Source organism: Atractosteus spatula, chromosome 25 (assembly GCF_055471065.1).
Source record: "Atractosteus spatula isolate fAtrSpa1 chromosome 25, fAtrSpa1.hap1, whole genome shotgun sequence".
Taxonomy (NCBI): domain Eukaryota; kingdom Metazoa; phylum Chordata; class Actinopteri; order Semionotiformes; family Lepisosteidae; genus Atractosteus; species Atractosteus spatula.
This window is the reverse complement of record NC_142730.1, coordinates 5,389,448-5,411,665: the sequence shown is the minus strand read 5'-3', so window position 1 is coordinate 5,411,665 and position 22,218 is coordinate 5,389,448. Positions and strand designations below refer to the sequence as shown.

The 22,218-nt window shown below is 56.2% G+C and overlaps 2 protein-coding genes across 10 annotated transcripts; both read right to left on the bottom strand.

Moving 5' to 3' along the window:
- Positions 1-719: 719 nt before the first annotated feature.
- Positions 720-18,664, bottom strand: smad10a (SMAD family member 10a). 9 transcript variants are annotated; one of them, XM_088905017.1, is made up of 12 exons: positions 18,104-18,664; positions 13,851-14,091; positions 9,189-9,363; positions 8,420-8,443; positions 7,234-7,452; positions 6,014-6,175; positions 5,777-5,878; positions 5,638-5,691; positions 4,619-4,802; positions 4,131-4,299; positions 2,124-2,262; positions 720-1,697 (listed from the first exon to the last, which is right to left on the bottom strand). In XM_088905017.1, the coding sequence occupies exons 2-12, from the start codon at positions 14,085-14,087 to the stop codon at positions 1,486-1,488; spliced, it is 1,677 nt and encodes a 558-aa protein (XP_088761143.1). In that variant the 5' UTR covers positions 14,088-14,091; positions 18,104-18,664; the 3' UTR covers positions 720-1,485. The 9 variants fall into 9 exon arrangements, with proteins under 9 accessions (XP_088761143.1, XP_088761147.1, XP_088761145.1 ...); XM_088905021.1 differs by having other exon boundaries at positions 5,777-5,866; XM_088905019.1 differs by having other exon boundaries at positions 8,420-8,440.
- A 519-nt stretch (positions 18,665-19,183) lies between these two features.
- snapin (SNAP associated protein) lies at positions 19,184-21,878 on the bottom strand. The gene is made up of 4 exons (XM_088905039.1): positions 21,749-21,878; positions 21,370-21,416; positions 20,640-20,758; positions 19,184-20,265 (listed from the first exon to the last, which is right to left on the bottom strand). Exons 1-4 carry the CDS (start codon positions 21,862-21,864, stop codon positions 20,158-20,160), a joined length of 390 nt encoding a protein of 129 aa, XP_088761165.1. The 5' UTR covers positions 21,865-21,878; the 3' UTR covers positions 19,184-20,157.
- Positions 21,879-22,218: the final 340 nt, after the last annotated feature.

Here is a 22,218-nt window from a genome sequence, read left to right as displayed (position 1 = left end):
AGTGTAGGCTCAGCAGTTTTTTTTTAATATAATTAAAATAAATGTAATAACGCTACAAAAATTTACAACTTGATCAGATGAGCCATTTACTGAAACAATCAATCAGAATGGCTGAACAGTTTCCTACTTGAGAAATATGAGTATTTCCTTGTTTTAAAGCACGGCTACAGTATTTAAAGAACTGAGGTGTCCATTTCAATGAGGTCATTTCTCACCCAGAGCAAGGCTGGAAGTGTTCCTGGGTCTTTCCTCAAAAGCACTAAGCAGTGGAATGTATTTTACAAGTTTTAAATAAGAAACCACACTTCTTAGTTAACCATGTCCAAAAGTGTGTCAAAACTCTGCAGTCTCTCCCAGTGTCTGGGGGTTTATACTGTGTCTCCCGGTGTCTGGGGGTTTATACTGTGTCTCCCAGTGTCTGGGGGGTTTATACTGTGTCTCCCGGTGTCTGGGGGGTTTATACTGTGTCTCCCGGTGTCTGGGGGGTTTATACTGTGTCTCCCGGTGTCTGGGGGTTTATACTGTGTCTCCCGGTGTCTGGGGGTTTATACTGTGTCTCCCGGTGTCTGGGGGGTTTATACTGTGTCTCCCGGTGTCTGGGGGGTTTATACTGTGTCTCCCGGTGTCTGGGGGTTTATATTGTGTCCTGGCGGCTGCTGTTCTGAGATGCTGATTACTCGTTAAGAGGAGCAGGTTAAGAAATACACAGTAGAAGGAAATGTATCTCAAAGACTTTATTAGTGTGTCCCTTTCGTGTCCTACACTAGAACTGAACCTTTGCTCTCGCCAGGAAGCAGACAGCGCACACGTACTCTCTAACACAGACAAAGCTACAGCGCGAGTGAAAACACTGCTGACTACGTCGTGGCTTAATACCGATTTCAACGTATTGAGGCTTTGGTGAGACTACATATTTTGGCAAAGTGGTAAACGATTTTTGGTTAATAAAAGTTTTGGTCCCCAGACTGATTGCGATCAGGGAGGTCTCGTCCCTGCTCTCCGTTTCTTTTGGTTACAATGTACCCATGAAGCCCAGCGGCCCTGGGACGGGGCCCTGGACATCCTGGGCAGAGCTCGCCCAGGTCGAGCCCCAGCCAGTCGCTCGGTCTGGTTCTGTGGGAGCAAAGGGGAGGGAGGGAGGGGGTGCTGTGTTCCAAGTCTTGTGGTCGGCCCAAGGGTCAGTGCTTCCTACTGGGTGCCCAGCCAGGTCAGTTTGGAGGCAGGTTTCTGTTCTTTTCTTTCGGACCAGAACCGGCCAGACCCAGTGCACGGTGTCTGGGTTTGTTTCCCGACCAGTGGTTGTGCGGTACTGACCCAGTAGCCTGCCTTTAGAGGATCTGGACCCAGGTCTGTTGGTGCTGGGGGGGGTCAGCTGTGGGCGAGAGGTTCTGGACCGGGGTCTCAGGTCAGGGCGGCTCGGGTCGGTCACCTGTGTCCGCAGCTCTGACCCAGGTCCCCCTTGGGCGGGAGTTCGCTCCCTGCAGGTCAGTGGGCCGGGCCCGGGTCGGACAGGGGCATGGTGTGCAGGACCTCGTCCAGCAGCTGCAGGGCGCGGTGCAGGTGCACCTCCACCCAGCAGGGGGTGTGCTTGATGCTCTGGCGCGGGTAGTCCGGGCCCCAGCCCTTCACGAAGCTCAGCCTCACGATGCACAGCCTGCGCAGGTCGTCCACTCCGATACCTGCAGCTGCGGACAGGCCTGAGAGACAGACAGGGGAGAGTGAGGGAGAGAGAGACAGGGGGGGAGTGAGAGAGAGAGACAGGGGGGGAGTGAGAGAGAGAGAGAGACACAGGGGGAGAGAGAGAAAGAGAGAGAGAGAGACAGGAGGAGAGAGAGAGAGAGAGAGAGACAGGGGGAGAGTGAGAGAGAGAGAGAGAGAGAGAGAGAGAGAGACAGGGGGAGAGAGAGAGAGAGAGACACACAGGGGGAGAGATGGGGAGAGTGAGGGAGAGACACAGGGAGAAAGCGAGAGACAGAGACAGAATGAGAGAGAGACAGACAGGGGGGAGAGAGAGAGAGAGACAGGGGAAGAGTGAGGGAGAGACAGGGGAAGAGTGAGGGAGAGACAGACAGGTGAAAGAGAGAGAGAGACAGGGGAGAGAGGCAGTGGCAGGCAGTACTCACTGATAGCGGGCGCAATGCCCCCCACACTGCCCGGCCCAGGGATGTTCCCAGCCACCGCTGCTGCCTGGGCCGCCGCTGCTGCCTGCGCTGTGGCAGCCTGCTGCTGCATCTGTCTGTGGCACTGCCTGAGGTCAAACACCTGCAGAGAGAGAGAGGGGTCAATCCTGCACACACTGCCTGAGGTCAAACACCTGCAGAGAGAGAGAGGGGTCAATCCTGCACACACTGCCTGAGGTCAAACACCTGCAGAGAGAGAGAGGGGTCAATCCTGCACACACTGCCTGAGGTCAAACACCTGCAGAGAGAGAGAGGGGTCAATCCTGCACACACTGCCTGAGGTCAAACACCTGCAGAGAGAGAGGGGGGTCAATCCTGCACACACTGCCTGAGGTCAAACACCTGCAGAGAGACAGAGGGGTCAATCCTGCACACACTGCCTGAGGTCAAACACCTGCAGAGAGAGAGAGGGGTCAATCCTGCACACACTGCCTGAGGTCAAACACCTGCAGAGAGAGAGGGGTCAATCCTGCACACACTGCCTGAGGTCAAACACCTGCAGAGAGAGAGAGGGGTCAATCCTGCACACACTGCCTGAGGTCAAACACCTGCAGAGAGAGAGAGGGGTCAATCCTGCACACACTGCCTGAGGTCAAACACCTGCAGAGAGAGAGAGGGGTCAATCCTGCACACACTGCCTGAGGTCAAACACCTGCAGAGAGAGAGGGGTCAATCCTGCACACACTGCCTGAGGTCAAACACCTGCAGAGAGAGAGAGGGGTCAATCCTGCACACACTGCCTGAGGTCAAACACCTGCAGATATAGAGAGGGGTCAATCCTGCACACACTGCCTGAGGTCAAACACCTGCAGAGAGAGAGAGGGGTCAATCCTGCACACACTGCCTGAGGTCAAACACCTGCAGAGAGAGAGAGGGGTCAATCCTGCACACACTGCCTGAGGTCAAACACCTGCAGAGAGAGAGAGGGGTCAATCCTGCACACACTGCCTGAGGTCAAACACCTGCAGAGAGAGAGAGGGGTCAATCCTGCACACACTGCCTGAGGTCAAACACCTGCAGAGAGACAGAGGGGTCAATCCTGCACACACTGCCTGAGGTCAAACACCTGCAGAGAGAGAGAGGGGTCAATCCTGCACACACTGCCTGAGGTCAAACACCTGCAGAGAGAGAGAGGGGTCAATCCTGCACACACTGCCTGAGGTCAAACACCTGCAGAGAGACAGAGGGGTCAATCCTGCACACACTGCCTGAGGTCAAACACCTGCAGAGAGAGAGAGGGGTCAATCCTGCACACACTGCCTGAGGTCAAACACCTGCAGAGAGAGAGGGGTCAATCCTGCACACACTGCCTGAGGTCAAACACCTGCAGAGAGAGAGAGGGGTCAATCCTGCACACACTGCCTGAGGTCAAACACCTGCAGAGAGAGAGAGAGGTCAATCCTGCACACACTGCCTGAGGTCAAACACCTGCAGAGAGAGAGAGGGGTCAATCCTGCACACACTGCCTGAGGTCAAACACCTGCAGAGAGAGAGGGGTCAATCCTGCACACACTGCCTGAGGTCAAACACCTGCAGAGAGAGAGAGGGGTCAATCCTGCACACACTGCCTGAGGTCAAACACCTGCAGAGAGAGAGAGGAGTCAATCCTGCACACACTGCCTGAGGTCAAACACCTGCAGAGAGAGAGAGGGGTCAATCCTGCACACACTGCCTGAGGTCAAACACCTGCAGAGAGAGAGGGGGGTCAATCCTGCACACACTGCCTGAGGTCAAACACCTGCAGAGAGAGAGAGGGGTTAATCCTGCACATCCCTTCCCGCTACATCCCCTGTCTCTACCACCAGAGGGCGCCCAAATAACACAACACAGACACTAATGAGAAGAAGGCACAGCCGCCGACAGACACTGCAACATGACCTATGACCGTCTTTAAGTAATGCTGAGAGCCACAGGGGGAGCCCCAGAATCTCCCGCAGAAGGGGTCCTCACCTTGATGTAGGCTCCTGGGTAGATCTTGTGCACGGCGTCGCCTGGCGCCCTGCCGGCCTCGCGGTCCAGGTAGTAGCTCTGCACGAAGACGGCGTGATCGCTGAGGCAGCGCATCCAGACATCTCCCTCCCCACGGCACTCCAGCTGCACGCCCTTCCCGATGTGCAGCCTGGGAGACAGGAGGCACGGAGAGATGAGAGCAGTCAGGGAGAGAGGAGAGAGGAGAGAGGAGACTCTGACCCCTGACTCTTTCACTGGCCTTAGACTGCAGACACACACACACACACCTGGCTCTCTCACTGGCCTCAGACTGCAGACACACACACACACCCGACTCTTTCACTGGCCTTAGACTGCAGACACACACAAACACACACACCTGGCTCTCTCACTGGCCTCAGACTGCAGACACACACACACACCCGACTCTTTCACTGGCCTTAGACTGCAGACACAAACAGCAGACACACACACACACACACACCTACCTGGCTCTCTCGCTGGCCTCAGTCCGGTGCACGTTGCTCAGCTGGCCCAGACAGAAGCGGTCTCCGCCAGACGGGTCCACGTAGCCGTCCACAGTGACCACCGGACAGCTGGCCGGCACCTTGAACTGCTCCCCAACCTGCACGTCCATCTCGAAGTAGGAGATGGAGCACCAGAACTCTGGGCCTGGAGAGAGACACACAGGAGACTGAGCACCGGCAGGGCTGTCTGAACACAGTCTGTCTGCCTGAACCAGAACTCTGGGCCTGGAGAGAGGCAGACAGGAGACTGAGCACAGGCAGGGCTGTCTGAACACAGTCTGTCTGCCTGAACCAGAACTCTGGGCCTGGAGAGAGGCAGACAGGAGACTGAGCACAGGCAGGGCTGTCTGAACACAGTCTGTCTGTCTGAACCAGAACTCTGGGCCTGGAGAGAGGCAGACAGGAGACTGAGCACCGGCAGGGCTGTCTGAACACAGTCTGTCTGTCTGAACCAGAACTCTGGGCCTGGAGAGAGGCAGACAGGAGACTGAGCACCGGCAGGGCTGTCTGAACACAGTCTGTCTGTCTGAACCAGAACTCTGGGCCTGGAGAGAGGCAGACAGGAGACTGAGCACAGGCAGGGCTGTCTGAACACAGTCTGTCTGCCTGAACCAGAACTCTGGGCCTGGAGAGAGGCAGACAGGAGACTGAGCACAGGCAGGGCTGTCTGAACACAGTCTGTCTGTCTGAACCAGAACTCTGAGCCTGGAGAGAGGCAGACACGGAGCTTTGCTTATCTGTTTGCATATCTTAGTCAGAGTCTTAGATCTTATCTTAGAGTTTGCTTATCTCAGCTTGTCTCCAGGGGAGATGAGAGAGAGGGAGACCAAGACAGTGAGACAGGGAGACGGAGGCAGACTGAGACAGGGAGACAGGGAGACAGGGAGACAGGGAGACAGGGAGACAGGGAGACAGGGAGACAGGGAGACAGAGGCAGACCAAGACAGGGAGACAGGGAGAGCAGCAGTACTCGTCAGTACCTGGATGGCTGGAGACAGGAGGAGGGAAGGCTGCGGAGTTCTGATGCTGAGACCCTGTAGACCGGAATGAAGTGACATCAGATTAGTGCTGCAGGGGTGCGGGACAGGCTGGAGGTGCAATGGAGGACTGGAGACTTACAGAAGTGGGCGGGGTGATGAAGGGGGGGCTGGGCGTGGCTCCTCCCATTTTGCTGGGGTCCTACAGGAGTATAGGCGGCTGTGCTACTGCCTGTCCAGGTCGCTGCCATGGATAGGAGAGGGAGACAGGGAGAGAGGGCACGATTGTGAGCTCACTCTCTCACACTGGGACACACTGACACGTGAGCACACCGAGACAGCGTCTCCACGACAGCACAGCCTGGAACCCGGGACTCACTGTGGAAGCTGCTCTGGGCCTGGCTGTGCGTGGGGGTGCTGTAGCCGTTCTGGGAGGGCGCGGAGGGAGGCGGTGTGGGCGCCATCGTCTGGGGCGGAGCGGGCGGTGCGATCTGCAGGAGTCCCTCGCTGTGAGCAGGCAAGGGCAGCATGGAGCTGGAGGCTGAGAGAGACAGAGGGACAGGAGGAGAGAGAGGAGCGAGAGAGGGACAGGAGGAGAGAGAGGGACAGGAAGAGAGAGAGGAGCGAGAGAGAGGGACAGGAAGAGAGAGAGGAGCGAGAGAGAGGGACAGGAGGGGGAGAGGGACAGGAGGAGAGAGAGGAGCGAGAGAGAGGGACAGGAGGAGAGAGAGGGACAGGAGGAGAGAGAGGAGCGAGAGAGAGGGACAGGAGGAGAGAGAGGAGCGAGAGAGAGGAGGAGAGAGGGAGAGGGACAGGAGGACAGAGACGAGCGAGAGAGAGGAGGAGAGAGGGAAAGGGACAGGAGGACAGAGAGGAGCGAGAGAGAGGAGGAGAGAGGGAGAGGGACAGGAGGACAGAGAGGAGCGAAAGAGAGGGACAGGAGGAGAGAGAGGGACAGGAGGACAGAGAGGAGCGAGAGAGAGGAGGAGAGAGGGAGAGGGACAGGAGGACAGAGAGGAGCGAGAGAGAGGAGGAGAGAGGGAGAGGGACAGGAGGACAGAGAGGAGTGAGAGAGAGGGACAGGAGGAGAGAGAGGGAGAGGGACAGGAGGAGAGAGAGGAGCGAGAGAGAGGGACAGGAGGAGAGAGAGGGACAGGAGGAGAGAGAGGAGCGAGAGAGAGGGACAGGAGGAGAGAGAGGAGAGAGGGACAGGAGGAGAGAGGGGGGGAGAGAGGGAGAGGGACAGGAGGACAGAGAGGAGCAAGAGAGAGGAGGAGAGAGAGGGGTGAGAGAGAGAGAGGAGGACAGAGAGAAGAAGACAGAGACAGAGGGAGAGACAGAAGGACAGAGAGGAGAGTAGAGAGGGGTGAGAGAGACAGGAGGAGACACAAGCAGAGGGAGAGACAGGAGGAGAGGGAAGGAAACACAGGAGGAGAGCCAGGGAGGAGAGAGATAGGAGTAAAGAGAGAGGAGGAGAGAGACAGGGAGACAGAGAAGGAGAAAACACTGTGATTCACTGATCATCATAGAACTGTAAATCTGAGTGAAAGGAGAAGAGAGGAGAGAGATACATTCGGTGTCTACACGCTGCCTGCTCACCTGGGGGCGACAGGGGGAGGCTGGGGTACAGGCCTCCGGGCGGGGGGGCGCGGGGCGGCTCGGGGGACAGCTGCAGGGGGGGCAGGGGCTGTCCATAGTGCTCCGGGGGGGGCAGCTTCAGCCCCACGTGCTCGGGCTGGGGGGGCAGGCCTGGGGGGGCGCTGTCCATCTGGATGCAGTCGTGGATAAACTCCTCCTTAATCAGGCGGCCGGGGGGCGCTGGGGAGACAGCGGACGTGGGGTCAAAGGTTAAACTCAACATCATTACATCCGCTGTGCTTAGGCCGAGCTGGACCGAGCTGGACTAAGGTGTTCACGCTGAGCTAGAAGGCAAACAACACGCCAGTACAGACCTATCTGACTCAGGGGAGGCTGTGCTCAAGCTGTATAACACACTCATGCATTTAGCACAATTCCAGCAGCTGCCGGAGCCGGAGTCTATCCCAGCAAGCAACAGGTGCAAGGCAGGGTACACCCTGGGCAGGACGCCAGTCCATCACACACACTCACTCCAGGGCCAGTTTTCCCAGAAGCCAATCAACCCACCAGCAAGTCTGTGGGCCACAGAAAGAAGCCAGAGCACCTGGAGGAAACCCACAGGAACACGGGGAGAACATGCAAACTCCACACAGACAGCAGCCCAGGTTTCTGGAATTGAACCCAGAGCCCCAGCGCTTGCCAGGGAAGAGCAGCCGGATACATTCTGGAGCTGAAGGGGAATGAACATCGCTGACAGGCTGGAGGAACTGAGTCTCTTCAGCCCTGCAGAGAGAGGACTAAGAGGAGACCTGCGATCCTCACAGACGCTGAGACAGCGAGCAGGCTTCTTCAGAATCAGCAGTGAAACACCAACCAGGGGACACGAGAAGCCAATTCTTTACACAGAGGGCGGCAGGGGCGTGGAACAGGCTGCCCAGCCACGTTGCTGAAGCCGATACCCCGGGTTCTTTGCAGAAGCAGCTGGCCAAGACGCTGGATCAACGTGCTTCTAGCTACCCAACGCGCTGGAGGGGCCGGAGGGCTCCCGTCCTGTGTAACCGCTCCGGCCATCGTGAGATTCACTCGCTCTTTTAGGGATCCGGACACTTCGGAGTTTGGGGCGTCCACGGGGCATGTGGGGGCAGGGGAAGTCAGGGCTCCCACCGCGACTATCGGAGCTGAGAATTTCAGTTTCTGCCACACTCACCTGTGTTCTGCAGGCTGAGACCTGCTTCAGAGAAAAAGGAGAGAGAGGGACAGAGAGGGAGGCTGGGTTACTCACAGCAGCGCACAACGGCATCCTCAGGTCTGAGAGGGGGACAGAACACAGCAGGTGAGCTGACCGCTGACCGCTGACCGCTGACCGCTGTCACACCCCCTGCTTGTTACCCCATCTCCACCCTCCTCTGACACCTGCACTGTCAGGACCAGACTGGACCAGTGATCTCTGGACTGTAGGGTTACAGTGTGACCCAGACTGGACCAGTGATCTCTGGACTGTAGGGTTACAGTGTGACCCAGACTGGACCAGTGATCTCTGGACTGTAGGGTTACAGTGTGACCCAGACTGGACCAGTGATCTCTGGACTGTAGGGTAACAGTGTGACCCAGACTGGACCAGTGATCTCTGGACTGTAGGGTTACAGTGTGACCTGGCCCAGACTGGACCGGCGATCTCTGGACTGTAGGGTTACAGTGTGACCCAGACTGGACCAGTGATCTCTGGACTGTAGGGTTACAGTGTGACCTGGCCCAGACTGGACCGGCGATCTCTGGACTGTAGGGTTACAGTGTGACCCAGACTGGACCAGTGATCTCTGGACTGTAGGGTTACAGTGTGACCCAGACAGGACCAGCGATCTCTGGACTTGGCCCTGTGTCTCTGCCTGTGTGCGTCCACTGGGGAACTGGGGTGCCCCACACCAATGTTTGTGTCTGTGTGTGTGTGTCCACTGGGGATTTGGGGCGCACCATACCGATGCCAGGTGACACCACTCTCTCGTAGTGGTAGGGGTTGACGCAGACGTTGTCGTATTTGAGGTCGAAGGCGAACTGGCAGAACTTGACATGTTTCAGTTCGTTCTTGTGCAGGTCGGGCCAGCGCCACAGCCGAGCGTAGATCACATGGGGAAACCCCTTCCGCCCCGCCACCTTGAGAGAGAGAGAGAGAGAGAGAGAGAGGTTTTACTGCACCCAGCAGACAGCACTACACACAGTCTGGGCCGGGTCACTGTCACCCTACAGTCCAGAGAGCGCCGGTCCAGTCTGGGTCACACTGTAACCCTACAGTCCAGAGATCACTGGTCCAGTCTGGGCTGGGTCACACTGTAGCCCTACAGTCCAGAGATCACTGGTCCAGTCTGGGTCACACTGTAACCCTACAGTCCAGAGATCGCTGGTCCAGTCTGGGCCGGGTCACTGTCACCCTACAGTCCAGAGAGCGCCGGTCCAGTCTGGGTCACACTGTAACCCTACAGTCCAGAGATCACTGGTCCAGTCTGGGCTGGGTCACACTGTAGCCCTACAGTCCAGAGATCACTGGTCCAGTCTGGGTCACACTGTAACCCTACAGTCCAGAGATCACTGGTCCAGTCTGGGCCGGGTCACAGAGGAAGAGGAGCTGTTGTCCTGACAGTGCAGGTGTCAGAGGAGGAGAACAGCGCCCCCTGTGTCTGTCCAGGGCTCCTGCAGCGTGTGTGTGCTGTCAGTGAGAGCTGCGCCAGTCCTCCCTCCGGTGCCTCAGCTCTGCTGTGGGGCTGCAGTGTGGAAGAGGAGCTGTTATCTCGACAGTGCGGGTGTCAGAGGAGGAGAACAGCGCCCCCTGTGTCTGTCCAGGGCTCCTGCAGTCTGTATGTGTGCTGTCAGTGAGAGCTGTGCCAGTTCTCAGCTCTGCTGTGGGGCTGCAGTGTGGAAGAGGAGCTGTTATCCTGACAGTGCGGGTGTCAGAGGAGGAGAACAGCGCCCCCTGTGTCTGTCCAGGGCTCCTGCAGTCTGTGTGTGTGCAGTCAGTGAGAGCTGCACCAGTCCTCAGCTCTGCTGTGGGGCTGCAGTGTGGAAGAGGAGCTGTTATCCTGACAGTGCGGGTGTCAGAGGAGGAGAACAGCGCCCCCTGTGTCTGTCCAGGGCTCCTGCAGTCTGTGTGTGTGCAGTCAGTGAGAGCTGCACCAGTCCTCAGCTCTGCTGTGGGGCTGCAGTGTGGAAGAGGAGCTGTTATCCTGACAGTGCAGGTGTCACAGGACGAAGAGGAGGGTGTTATCTTCATCTCTCCAGTGCTGGAGCGGTGTGAGGGGGCGCAGCAGGGGGCTGTCCCAGTTTGTTTGTTGGGAGAATGTGCTGTGGGCGTGTATTGACTGGGAAAATGTTGGTTCACTCCTCTGGAAGCCCTACAGTGATCCAGCAGGATGCTACAGAGATCACTAATCTTTGAAAACACTTCACAGATCAATAAACACTTCATAGAACAAGTGGGGATTTTAAACTAAATGAGAGATAGAGAGGACTGAGGGCAAGAGAAAGGAAAGATCCAAAAGAGAAACGAGAGAGAGAGGAGAGAGGGGCAGAGATGGGGGAGTTAATTCAATCCACCAGGGCTGACTGGAGCCAGGCTGCTGAGTAACTACAGCAGAGATGTCACCCACCCTGACACTGGAGAGAGAGGGGAGGAGAAAGAGGGGAGAGAGGAGGAGAAAGAGGAGGAGAGAGCCTAACAGCCCACTATGTGCCTCCCGTCACAGTCTGAGAAACAGAGTGACAGCATGCGATAGTAATGTCATACTCTTGTCCGGAACGCTTGCAAATGCTAACTCTGATTGATTTCTGATCATAACAGAATAATAAAACTGTTCATAAGATGATGATAACAGAACAGAGAGAGGAAGAAGAGAGGGAAAAAAGGAGGAGATGGAGAAAGAGACACACACACACACGCCCACGCGCACACACACACAGAGACAGACGGGCTTAACTTAAACCTGCCCCCTTCCTGTGTCTCAGACAAAACAACCCCGGCTCGTGCCCCTCCCTCCTGCCCCGGCGGGGGAGGGGCAGGCAGGCGGGAGCCATGCTCTCAGTCCGAACCAGCTGCACGCAGAGCACAGCAGCACAGACACCTCGACACACACTGACACAGCAGCACAGAGCCCCCGACACACACTGACACAGCAGCACAGACCCCCCGACACACACTGACACATACTGACACAGCAGCACAAACACTGACACAGCAGCACAGACCCCCCGACACATACTGACACACACTGACACAGCAGCACAGAGCCCCCGACACACACTGACACACACTGACACAGCAGCACAGAGCCCCCGACACACACTGACACACACTGACGCACACTGACGCACACTGACACAGCAGCACAGACCCCCGACACACACTGACACACACTGACACAGCAGCACAGAGCCCCCGAAACACACTGACACAGCAGCACAGAGCCCCCGACACACACTGACACACACTGACGCACACTGACACAGCAGCACAGACGCCCCGACACACACTGACACACACTGACACAGCAGCACAGACGGCGCGACACACACTGACACAGCAGCACAGACGCCCCGACACACACTGACACAGCAGCACAGAGCCCGCGACACACACTGACACACACTGACACAGCAGCACAGACACACACTGACACAGCAGCACAGAGCCCCCGACACACACTGACACAGCAGCACAGACACCCCCACACACACTGACACACACTGACACAGCAGCACAGACACCCCCACACACACTGACACATACTGACACACCCCGACACACACTGACACAGCAGCACAGACACACACTGACACAGCAGCACAGACGCCCCGACACACACTGACACACACTGACACAGCAGCACAGACCCCCCGACACACACTGACACAGCAGCACAGACAGACACTGACAGAGCAGCACAGACGGCCCGACACACACTGACACAGCAGCACAGACCCCCTGACACACACTGACACAGCAGCACAGACCCCCCGACACACACTGACACACACTGACACAGCAGCACAGACGCCCCGACACACACTGACACACACTGACACAGCAGCACAGAGCCCCCGACATACACTGACACACACTGACACAGCAGCACAGACCCCCCGACACACACTGACACACACTGATACAGCAGCACAGAGCCCCCGACACACACTGACACACACTGACACAGCAGCACAGAGCCCCCGACACACACTGACACACACTGACGCACACTGACACAGCAGCACAGACCCCCGACACACACTGACACACACTGACACAGCAGCACAGACGCCCCCGAAACACACTGACACAGCAGCACAGACGCCCCCGAAACACACTGACACAGCAGCACAGACGCCCCGACACACACTGACACAGCAGCACAGAGCCCCCGACACACACTGACACACACTGACACAGCAGCACAGAGCCCCCGACACACACTGACACACACTGACACACACTGACACAGCAGCACAGACGCCCCGACACAACCCCTCTGTCTCTCTCAGTGTGTGGGGGTGTGTGTGTGAACCTCTCTGTCTCTCTCAGTGTGTGGAGGTGTGTGTGTGACCCCCTCTGTCTCTCTCAGTGTGTGGGGGTGTGTGTGTGAACCCCTCTGTCTCTCAGTGTGTGGGGGTGTGTGTATGAACCCCTCTGTCTCTCTCAGTGTGTGGGGGTGTGTGTATGAACCCCTCTGTCTCTCTCAGTGTGTGGGGGTGTGTGTGTGAACCCCTCTGTCTCTCTCAGTGTGTGGGGGTGTGTGTGTGAACCCCCCTGTCTCTCTCAGTGTGTGAGGGGTGTGTGTATGAACCCCTCTGTCTCTCTCAGTGTGTGGGGGTGTGTGTGTGAACCCCTCTGTCTCTCTCAGTGTGTGGGGGTGTGTGTGTGAACCCCTCTGTCTCTCTCAGTGTGTGGGGGTGTGTGTGTGAACCCCCCTGTCTCTCTCAGTGTGTGAGGGGTGTGTGTATGAACCCCTCTGTCTCTCTCAGTGTGTGGGGGTGTGTGTGTGAACCTCTCTGTCTCTCTCAGTGTGTGGAGGTGTGTGTGTGACCCCCTCTGTCTCTCTCAGTGTGTGGGGGTGTGTGTGTGAACCCCTCTGTCTCTCAGTGTGTGGGGGTGTGTGTATGAACCCCTCTGTCTCTCTCAGTGTGTGGGGGTGTGTGTGTGAACCCCTCTGTCTCTCTCAGTGTGTGGGGGTGTGTGTGTGAACCCCTCTGTCTCTCTCAGTGTGTGGGGGTGTGTGTGTGAACCCCCCTGTCTCTCTCAGTGTGTGGGGGTGTGTGTATGAACCCCTCTGTCTCTCTCAGTGTGTGGGGGTGTGTGTATGAACCCCTCTGTCTCTCTCAGTGTGTGGGGGTGTGTGTGTGAACCCCTCTGTCTCTCTCAGTGTGTGGGGGTGTGTGTGTGAACCCCCCTGTCTCTCTCAGTGTGTGAGGGGTGTGTGTATGAACCCCTCTGTCTCTCTCAGTGTGTGGGGGTGTGTGTGTGAACCCCTCTGTCTCTCTCAGTTGCTCTAGGTTACTCGCACCCTGAGCACAGAGGGGTGGAGGTGAAGGAGACCTGGTCGATAGAAGATATCACCGCTCCCTCCTGGCTGGGCCAGCCCCAGGCCCGTGTCTCGTACCTGCAGCCGGCCATCCAGCGTCCTCTGGATGGTCACGCACTTGCTGGGGTGCACCCCGTTGGTGGTGATGGCGGTGATGAGCGAGTCCAGCTCGTCCTTCTTCTCCTTCAGCTTCTTGACCAGGCTCTCGATGGCGCGCTTGGCGAAGCCCTCGTTCTCGCCGCCCTGCCGGTGGCACATGAGGCTGTGCACGATGCTGAGGCAGGCGTCGCTGCTGCTGGGGGCGCTCACCGACATCCTGCTGCAGAGAGAGAGGGGTGCATACAGACACGCGCTGCGCACATCCACAGCACTAGGGCAGCTCTAGAGCCGCAGGACCCCACAGGGCCGCTCTAGAGCCGCAGGACCCCACAGCGCAGCTCTATAGTTACAGTACAGTAAGGCTCTAGAGCTACCGGACAACATGGTATAACTCTACAGCTCCAGTAAAGCAATAGAGCTACAGGACAGCACAGTACAGCTCTAGAGCTACAGGACAGCTCTAGAGGTACAGGACAGCACAGTACAGCTCTACAGCTCCAGGACAGCACAGTACAGCTCTACAGCTCCAGGACAGCTCTACAGCTCCAGGACAGCTCTACAGCTCCAGTACAGCAATAGAGCTACAGGACAGCACAGTACAGCTCTAGAGCTACAGGACAGCTCTAGAGGTACAGGACAGCTCCAGTACAGCTCTACAGCTCCAGGACAACTCCAGTACAGCTCTACAGCTCCAGTACAGAAATAGAGCTACAGGACAGCACAGTACAGATCTACAGCTCCAGGACAGCTCTAGAGCTACAGGACAGCACAGTACAGCTCTACAGCTCCAGGACAGCTCTAGAGCTACAGGACAGCTCTAGAGCTCCAGGACAGCACAGTACAGCTCTAGAGCTCCAGGACAGCTCTAGAGCTCCAGGACAGCACAGTACAGCTCTAGAGCTCCAGGACAGCACGGTACAGCTCTACAGCTCCAGGACAGCTCTAGAGCTCCAGGACAGCACAGTACAGCTCTAGAGCTCCAGGACAGCACGGTACAGCTCTACAGCTCCAGGACAGCTCTAGAGCTCCAGGACAGCACAGTACAGCTCTAGAGCTCCAGGACAGCTCTAGAGCTCCAGGACAGCACAGTACAGCTCTACAGCTCCAGGACAGCTCTAGAGCTCCAGGACAGCACAGTACAGCTCTAGAGCTCCAGGACAGCTCTAGAGCTCCAGGACAGCACAGTACAGCTCTAGAGCTCCAGGACAGCACGGTACAGCTCTACAGCTCCAGGACAGCTCTAGAGCTCCAGGACAGCTCTAGAGCTCCAGGACAGCACAGTACAGCTCTAGAGCTCCAGGACAGCACGGTACAGCTCTACAGCTCCAGGACAGCTCTAGAGCTCCAGGACAGCACAGTACAGCTCTAGAGCTCCAGGACAGCACGGTACAGCTCTACAGCTCCAGGACAGCTCTAGAGCTCCAGGACAGCACGGTACAGCTCTACAGCACAGTACAGCTCTACAGCTACAGTACAGCTCTTGACTGTTTGACAGTTCTCAAGCTACTGTACAGGACTGCACAGTTGATCTGCACCACATTTCTGAAGCTACAGTTCAGTGTGGTTCAATTCCAGAACAGAACTACATCATATCATGTTAAAGTCTTGTTTTACAGTAGAGTTCTAGAGCTAGTGTAGATTTCTACAACTACTGTACAGGTCCAGAGTTACAGTGCACATGTCTGCACTGCAAATGTGTCCAGAGGCAGAGGTGTCAAAGCAATTAGTGTGTTCTGAACAGAACCCAGGACTGAAGGTATGTCAGGAGCACCGTACAGGGCAGTACGGCCCAGTGAGATCAGGGTAAAAGCACAGTACAGTGCAGCCCAGTGAGATCAGGGTAAAAGCACAGTACAGTGCAGTACAGCCCAGTGAGATCAGGGTAAAAGCACAGTACAGTGCAGCCCAGCGAGATCAGGGTAAAAGCACAGTACAGTGCAGTACAGCCCAGTGAGATCAGGGTAAAAGCACAGTACAGTGCAGCCCAGCGAGATCAGGGTAAAAGCACAGTACAGTGCAGTACAGCCCAGTGAGATCAGGGTAAAAGCACAGTACAGTGCAGTACAGCCCAGTGAGATCAGGGTAAAAGCACAGTACAGTGCAGCCCAGCGAGATCAGGGTAAAAGCACAGTACAGTGCAGTACAGCCCAGTGAGATCAGGGTAAAAGCACAGTACAGTGCAGTAAAGCCCAGTGAGAACAGGGTAAAAGCACAGTACAGTGCAGTACAGCCCAGTGAGATCAGGGTAAAAGCACAGTACAGTACAGCCCAGTGAGATCAGGGTAAAAGCACCGTACAGGGCAGTAAGGCCCAGTGAGATCAGGGTAAAAGCACAGTACAGTGCAGCCCAGTGAGATCAGGGTAAAAGCACAGCACAGTGCAGTAAAGCCCAGTGAGAACAGGGTAAAAGCACAGTGCAGTGCAGTACAGCCCAGTGAGATCAGGGTAAAAGCACAGTACAGTACAGCCCAGTGAGATCAGGGTAAAAGCACAGTACAGTGCAGTACAGCCCAGTGAGATCAGGGTAAAAGCACAGTACAGTGCAGCCCAGCGAGATCAGGGTAAAAGCACAGTACAGTGCAGTACAGCCCAGTGAGATCAGGGTAAAAGCACAGTACAGTGCAGCCCAGCGAGATCAGGGTAAAAGCACAGTACAGTGCAGTACAGCCCAGTGAGATCAGGGTAAAAGCACAGTACAGTGCAGTACAGCCCAGTGAGATCAGGGTAAAAGCACAGTACAGTGCAGCCCAGCGAGATCAGGGTAAAAGCACAGTACAGTGCAGTACAGCCCAGTGAGATCAGGGTAAAAGCACAGTACAGTGCAGTAAAGCCCAGTGAGAACAGGGTAAAAGCACAGTACAGTGCAGTACAGCCCAGTGAGATCAGGGTAAAAGCACAGTACAGTACAGCCCAGTGAGATCAGGGTAAAAGCACAGTACAGTGCAGTAAGGCCCAGTGAGATCAGGGTAAAAGCACAGTACAGTGCAGTAAGGCCCAGTGAGATCAGGGTAAAAGCACAGTACAGTGCAGTAAGGCCCAGTGAGATCAAGCTAAAAGCACAGTACAGCGCAGTAAAGCCCAGTGAGATCAGGGTAAAAGCACAGTACAGCGCAGTACAGCGCAGTACAGCCCAGTAAGAACAGGGTAAAAGCACAGTACAATGCAGTACATCCCAGTGAGATCAGGGTTAAAGCACAGTACAGTGCAGTACAGCCCAGTGAGATCAGGGTAAAAGCACAGTATAGCGCAGTACAGCCCAGTGAGAACAGGGTAAAAGCACAGTACAATGCAGTACAGCCCAGTGAGATCAGGGTAAAAGCACAGTACAGTGCAGTAAAGCCCAGTGAGATCAGGGTAAAAGCACAGTACAGTGCAGTACAGCCCAGTGAGATCAGGGTAAAAGCACAGTGCAGTAGAGCCCAGTGGGATCAGGGTAAAAGCACAGTGCAGCCCAGTGAGATCAGGGTAAAAGCACAGTGCTGTGCAGTACAGCCCAGTGAGATCAGGGTAAAAGCACAGTACAATGCAGTACAGCCCAGTGAGATCAGGGTAAAAGCACAGTGCAGTGCAGTACAGCCCGGTGAGATCAGGGTAAAAGCACAGTACAGTGCAGTACAGTACAGCCCAGTGGGATCAGGGTAAAAGCGCAGTACAGTGCAGTAAAGCCCAGTGAGATCAGGGTAAAAGCACAGTACAGCGCAGTACAGCCCAGTGAGATCAGGGTAAAAGCATAGTGCAGCGCAGTGAGATCAGGGTAAAAGCACAGTGCAGCCCAGTGAGATCAGGGTAAAAGCACAGTACAGTAGAGGCAGATACGGTTAGCACGACAGGGACAGACAGGCAGAGAGAGGTTTAGACTGAGACGGAGAGATACAGTGTCTTAACTTCGCCTGGCTCGGGCCCTCTGCCGACTGAAAACCCTCCAACTGTTCTGAACTTCACTTCAGCGACCGGAGGGCTGGATTTAGATTTTTCAGCCCAAAACCCGGACATCTGACGAGCGCGGAGGAGCGGGATCGCAGTCGGTACCGGTACCGCGGCACCGCTCTTCTGACGACAAACTCCGGTCCAGGCCGGGGGCGGACTGTTTCTGAACGTCTCGGACTGAATCTTACACCTCGGGGCCAGCGACTGGAGGCAGGAGCGCGACGCGGGCGGGAGAACGGTTAATGACGGGAATATCGATCACTGCAAGAGAAGTCAATCAATCGATCGATTTTAAAAGGCATTACTTTCACATCGGTGTGGCACAGCAGCGCGACAGCAGAAAGTGGCGCAGGGAACCCCGATCGGTCTTCTTCCCCCCCTCTCTGCTGTGCCCGATCCCAGTCCTCCGTGTCTCAGTCTCTCCGACTCCAGCCGGGCATCCTGCAGCTCCTCGCGCTCGCTACAAAAACAAAGGGAGAGACGCCGTGCGCGTGAGTGTCTCGGCGGCCGCCAGCCAATGGCAGCGCGGCTCTGAGGCCGGGCCGCCCACGCCCGGGCCAATGGCGAGGCGCCTCTCAGCCGCTCGAGCCCCGGGGTCTGTCTGGGTCGCGGCGTGACTGACAGGTCGGGCGGCGGAGTCCCGGCTGTTTTTTTAAGGTGGCGCCGTGGAGATTACCACGCCCGGCCCCTCCGCCCTCCCCGTCTCCTCTCTTCTTCCCCATCCTCTCCCCCCGTCCTCCTGTCCCCATCGTCAGCTGTTCTGCCTGTCCTCTCCTGCCCCCCTCCTCTCCTTTCCTTCTGCTCCCCTCTACTCTCCTGCCTCCTCCTCTCTCCTCTCCCTCTGCTCCCCTCTCCTCTCCTGCCCCCCTCCTCTCTCCTCTCCCTCTCCTCCCCTCTCCTCTCCTGCCCCCCTCCTCTCCCTCTGCTCCCCTCTCCTCTCATGCCCCCCTCCTCTCCCTCTGCTCCCCTCTACTCTCCTGCCTCCTCCTCTCTCCCCTCACTCTGCTCCACTCTCCTCTCCTGCCCCCCTCCTCTCACTCCTCTCTCCTCTCCCTCTGCTCCCCTCTCCTCTTCTATCCCCTTCTCTCCTGCCCCCCTCCTCTCACTCCGCTCCATGTCTCTCCTATCCCTCTCTCCTCTCACTCCGCTCCATGTCTCTCCTATCCCTCTCTCCTCCCACTCCTCCCCATGTCTCTCCTATCCCTCTCTCCTCCCACTCCTCCCCATGTCTCTCCTATCCCCCTCTCCTCTCACTCCTCTCCATGTCTCTCCTATCTCTCAGGGAGGGGTCAAAGGTCAGGGAGCGACTCCCAGAAGCCCAAGCAGCACAGATCCGACGTCACACGAGTTCTTGAAAATAAAACACAGCTGCTCGGACCCGTGTCGACTCAAACAGGAACAGGTTTATTCACAAGACATCGCCATACATCCTGCACGCGCCCCGACAAACGAACAGACGATCAGTCCCATCTCCAGCGCCCGGAGCCTCATCCGGACCCAATCCCGCCCGGAGCGCAGCACGAGTTCCTCCCACAGTGCACCAGAGGGCGGAGACGTCCTCTTCCTTCTTCCTGTCCCGCCCGAGTCGTCCTCGCACCCGGGGCTCCGGCGCTGCTCCTATGGGCCCGCACGCCCCGGCGCTTCTGAACCCGGGTTCGACACCATGGCGGAGGCGAACTCGACGGCAGCTGACCTCTACGCTACAGCCGCACAGCAGGGCCAGCCGGACCGAAACAAAGCTCAATTCATCTCGTGTCTGGATCGCACAGGCTCTGCATCCCATTTGCAAAACTGCATAGTGCAAAATATATATTTTATTTTAATAAATGCAAATTAAACTGCTAATAGTAAACAGCAGGACAGCCATACTGCATCCTTCCCAGCAGCCCGTCTGTGTGGGGCCCTTCACTGAAGAGCAACACTGCCACCCGGTGGTGAGCATCAGTAACTACAGCCCGGACACAGCAGCTTGTTGTCAGTGTTGTGTGTGTGTGCGAGTCCTGCTGTCGATGTGGGGATACCGTGAGCGAGGAGCAGGGCCCCCCGGCCCCCCGGCCCCCTGGCGGAAGTCAGCCCCGGGTCTATAGATCTATAAATCTCTGGGAGTGTGCGTGTCCTCACACAGACACGCAAACGGACGTCCAGTTGCGCGTGTGTCAGTGTGAGCAAGTCTCAGTGCGTCACGGTGCACAAGTGTGTGCGCCTGGGAGAGTGGCAGTGTGTGAGTATGTGTTGATGCATATGTGTCTGTCTCAGTGTGTGATGTTGTATCTCAGTGTGTGTGCGTGTGTCTCGGTGTGTGATGTTGTGTGTTGGTGTGAGTTTGTGTATCTCAGTGTGTGTGTGTGTCTGTGCACTGCTATGGCTTGCTGGGAGAGCGTGGCACGAATGCTCCAGTTGTTTCCAGCATGGTCTTCCTGCGCGCCGTCTCCTTGGCAACGCTGTGATTGAGTCGCCGCAGTCGCTCCTAGGAAAGAGAGAGGAACCGAGTCAGACAGAATCGGACCGCATGCAGAACCGACACCAACCCAACACAGACAGCTGTGAATGTAAGAGTGTCAGGACTCCAGGGTCAACACCCCACTCTTACTGACAGTGTCCTGGGGTCTGTCGTGACCAGCAGTCAGGACACCAGGGTCAACACCCCACTCTTACTGACAGTGTCCTGGGGTCTGTCGTGACCAGCAGTCAGGACACCAGGGTCAACACCCCACTCTTACTGACAGTGTCCTGGGGTCTGTAGTGACCAGCAGTCAGGACACCAGGGTCAACACCCCACTCTTACTGACAGTGTCCTGGGGTCTGTGGTGACCAGTGGTCAGGACTCCAGTGTTATCTGACCTGTGCGTTCTGCAGGATGTTGTTGACAAGCACAACCCGGCGCCGAGCATTCAACAACTTCTTCACATAAGGATCCAGGTCTAGCGCCACCTTCTGGTGATCGTTGATCCTGCACAGCTCTGAGAGAGAAAAAGATTTCAGAGCTTACCTCCAACCTCATACATCAACACTCTATCATCATCATCATCATCAGAGCTGTAGAGTCACTGTACAGACACTCAGTCCAGCTCCTCTGTATCTTCACATGAACACTCCTTCATCATCATCAGAGCTGTAGAGTAACTGTACAGACACTCAGTCCAGCTCCTCTGTATCTTCACATGGACACTCCTTCATCATCATCAGAGCTGTAGAGTCACTGTACAGACACTCAGTCCAGCTCCTCTGTATCTTCACACTAACACTCCTTCATCATCATCAGAGCTGGAGAGTCACTGTACAGACACTCAGTCCAGCTCCTCTGTATCTTCACATGAACACTCCTTCATCATCATCAGAGCTGTAGAGTAACTGTATAGACACTCAGTCCAGCTCCTCTGTATCTTCACATGAACACTCCTTCATCATCATCAGAGCTGTAGAGTCACTGTACAGACACTCAGTCCAGCTCCTCTGTATCTTCACATGAACACTCCTTCATCATCATCAGAGCTGTAGAGTCACTGTACAGACACTCAGTCCAGCTCCTCTGTATCTTCACATGAACACTACGAAGCCGGTCTTCTCTTACCTGTGGCCAGATTATCAATGTGTTCGCGAAGCTCCACCTGGCTCTCCCTGAAATCACAACAGCAGGAATATTCATTACAGCTGCGCAGGACTTCGCTCATCAACACACCTTGCCTGAGACGAGCGAGAGTTCAGTCCACTTCACTACAAACGAAATGACTTCGCTCGCTAACCCCCCTGTCATCTGCCCTTCGCCGCTGTGGAATGCAAATTAATCGCGCCAGCGGTTCACTATCATATTTACTGTTATTTCCGGGCTGTCGGGGGAGGCTACATCACGGGGCGATCGGCCCGCCAGCCACAAAAGCCGATGTCACCGGCGGTGACAGCCCCCCCATCCGCCGCCGACAGAAGACGTGCCGGCTGATTTGCTCCCTTACCTCACCGAGTGCACGTGCATGTCGAGCTGCTGCACGGCGGGTTTGAGCAAATCCAGCAGCCCCTCGGCGATGGCATCCTTTCCTGACGGAGTCTCTATCACTGCGACTGCGGCCATTCCGGCAGAGCCTTCAACTGAGCCGACTGGGAAATGTAGTCCTGAGCGGCAATGTTTGTAGGCACGACATAAGGAGTGCGCCGCGATGACCCCTGGGAAGTGGAGTCTTCGCGTTTTCTGACAACGGTGGAATGAATGGCGAGGCGGCGGAAGTGGTGGATAGGAAATACAGAGAATCCTGTCAGGGTGACGTAATAACACGAGATGCATGGTGGGATGCGGAGTTCAATTTATTCCTAACCAAGTATCTAGAAACCCCTTTTTTCAGAACTAAGGAGTCAAAAAGAGACTGTATTGTTTGATTTATACTATTCAATTTTCTTTCTGTTTTTAAATAGCGTTTGTTTTGTTACC

Coding starts and splice junctions, on each gene's coding strand:
- smad10a (XM_088905017.1), bottom strand. CDS start 14,087: ATGTCGGTGAGCGCCCCCAGCAGCAGCGACGCCTGCCTCAGCATCGTG. Junction 5,692..5,776: donor TCATCACCCCGCCCACTTCT/GTAAGTCTCCAG, acceptor TCCGGTCTACAG/GGTCTCAGCATCAGAACTCC. Junction 4,300..4,618: donor GAGGCCAGCGAGAGAGCCAG/GTAGGTGTGTGT, acceptor CCTGTCTCCCAG/GCTGCACATCGGGAAGGGCG.
- snapin (XM_088905039.1), bottom strand. CDS start 21,864: ATGGCCGCAGTCGCAGTGATAGAGACTCCGTCAGGAAAGGATGCCATC. Junction 20,759..21,369: donor CATTGATAATCTGGCCACAG/GTAAGAGAAGAC, acceptor TTTCTCTCTCAG/AGCTGTGCAGGATCAACGAT. Junction 20,266..20,639: donor ACATCCTGCAGAACGCACAG/GTCAGATAACAC, acceptor TCTCTTTCCTAG/GAGCGACTGCGGCGACTCAA.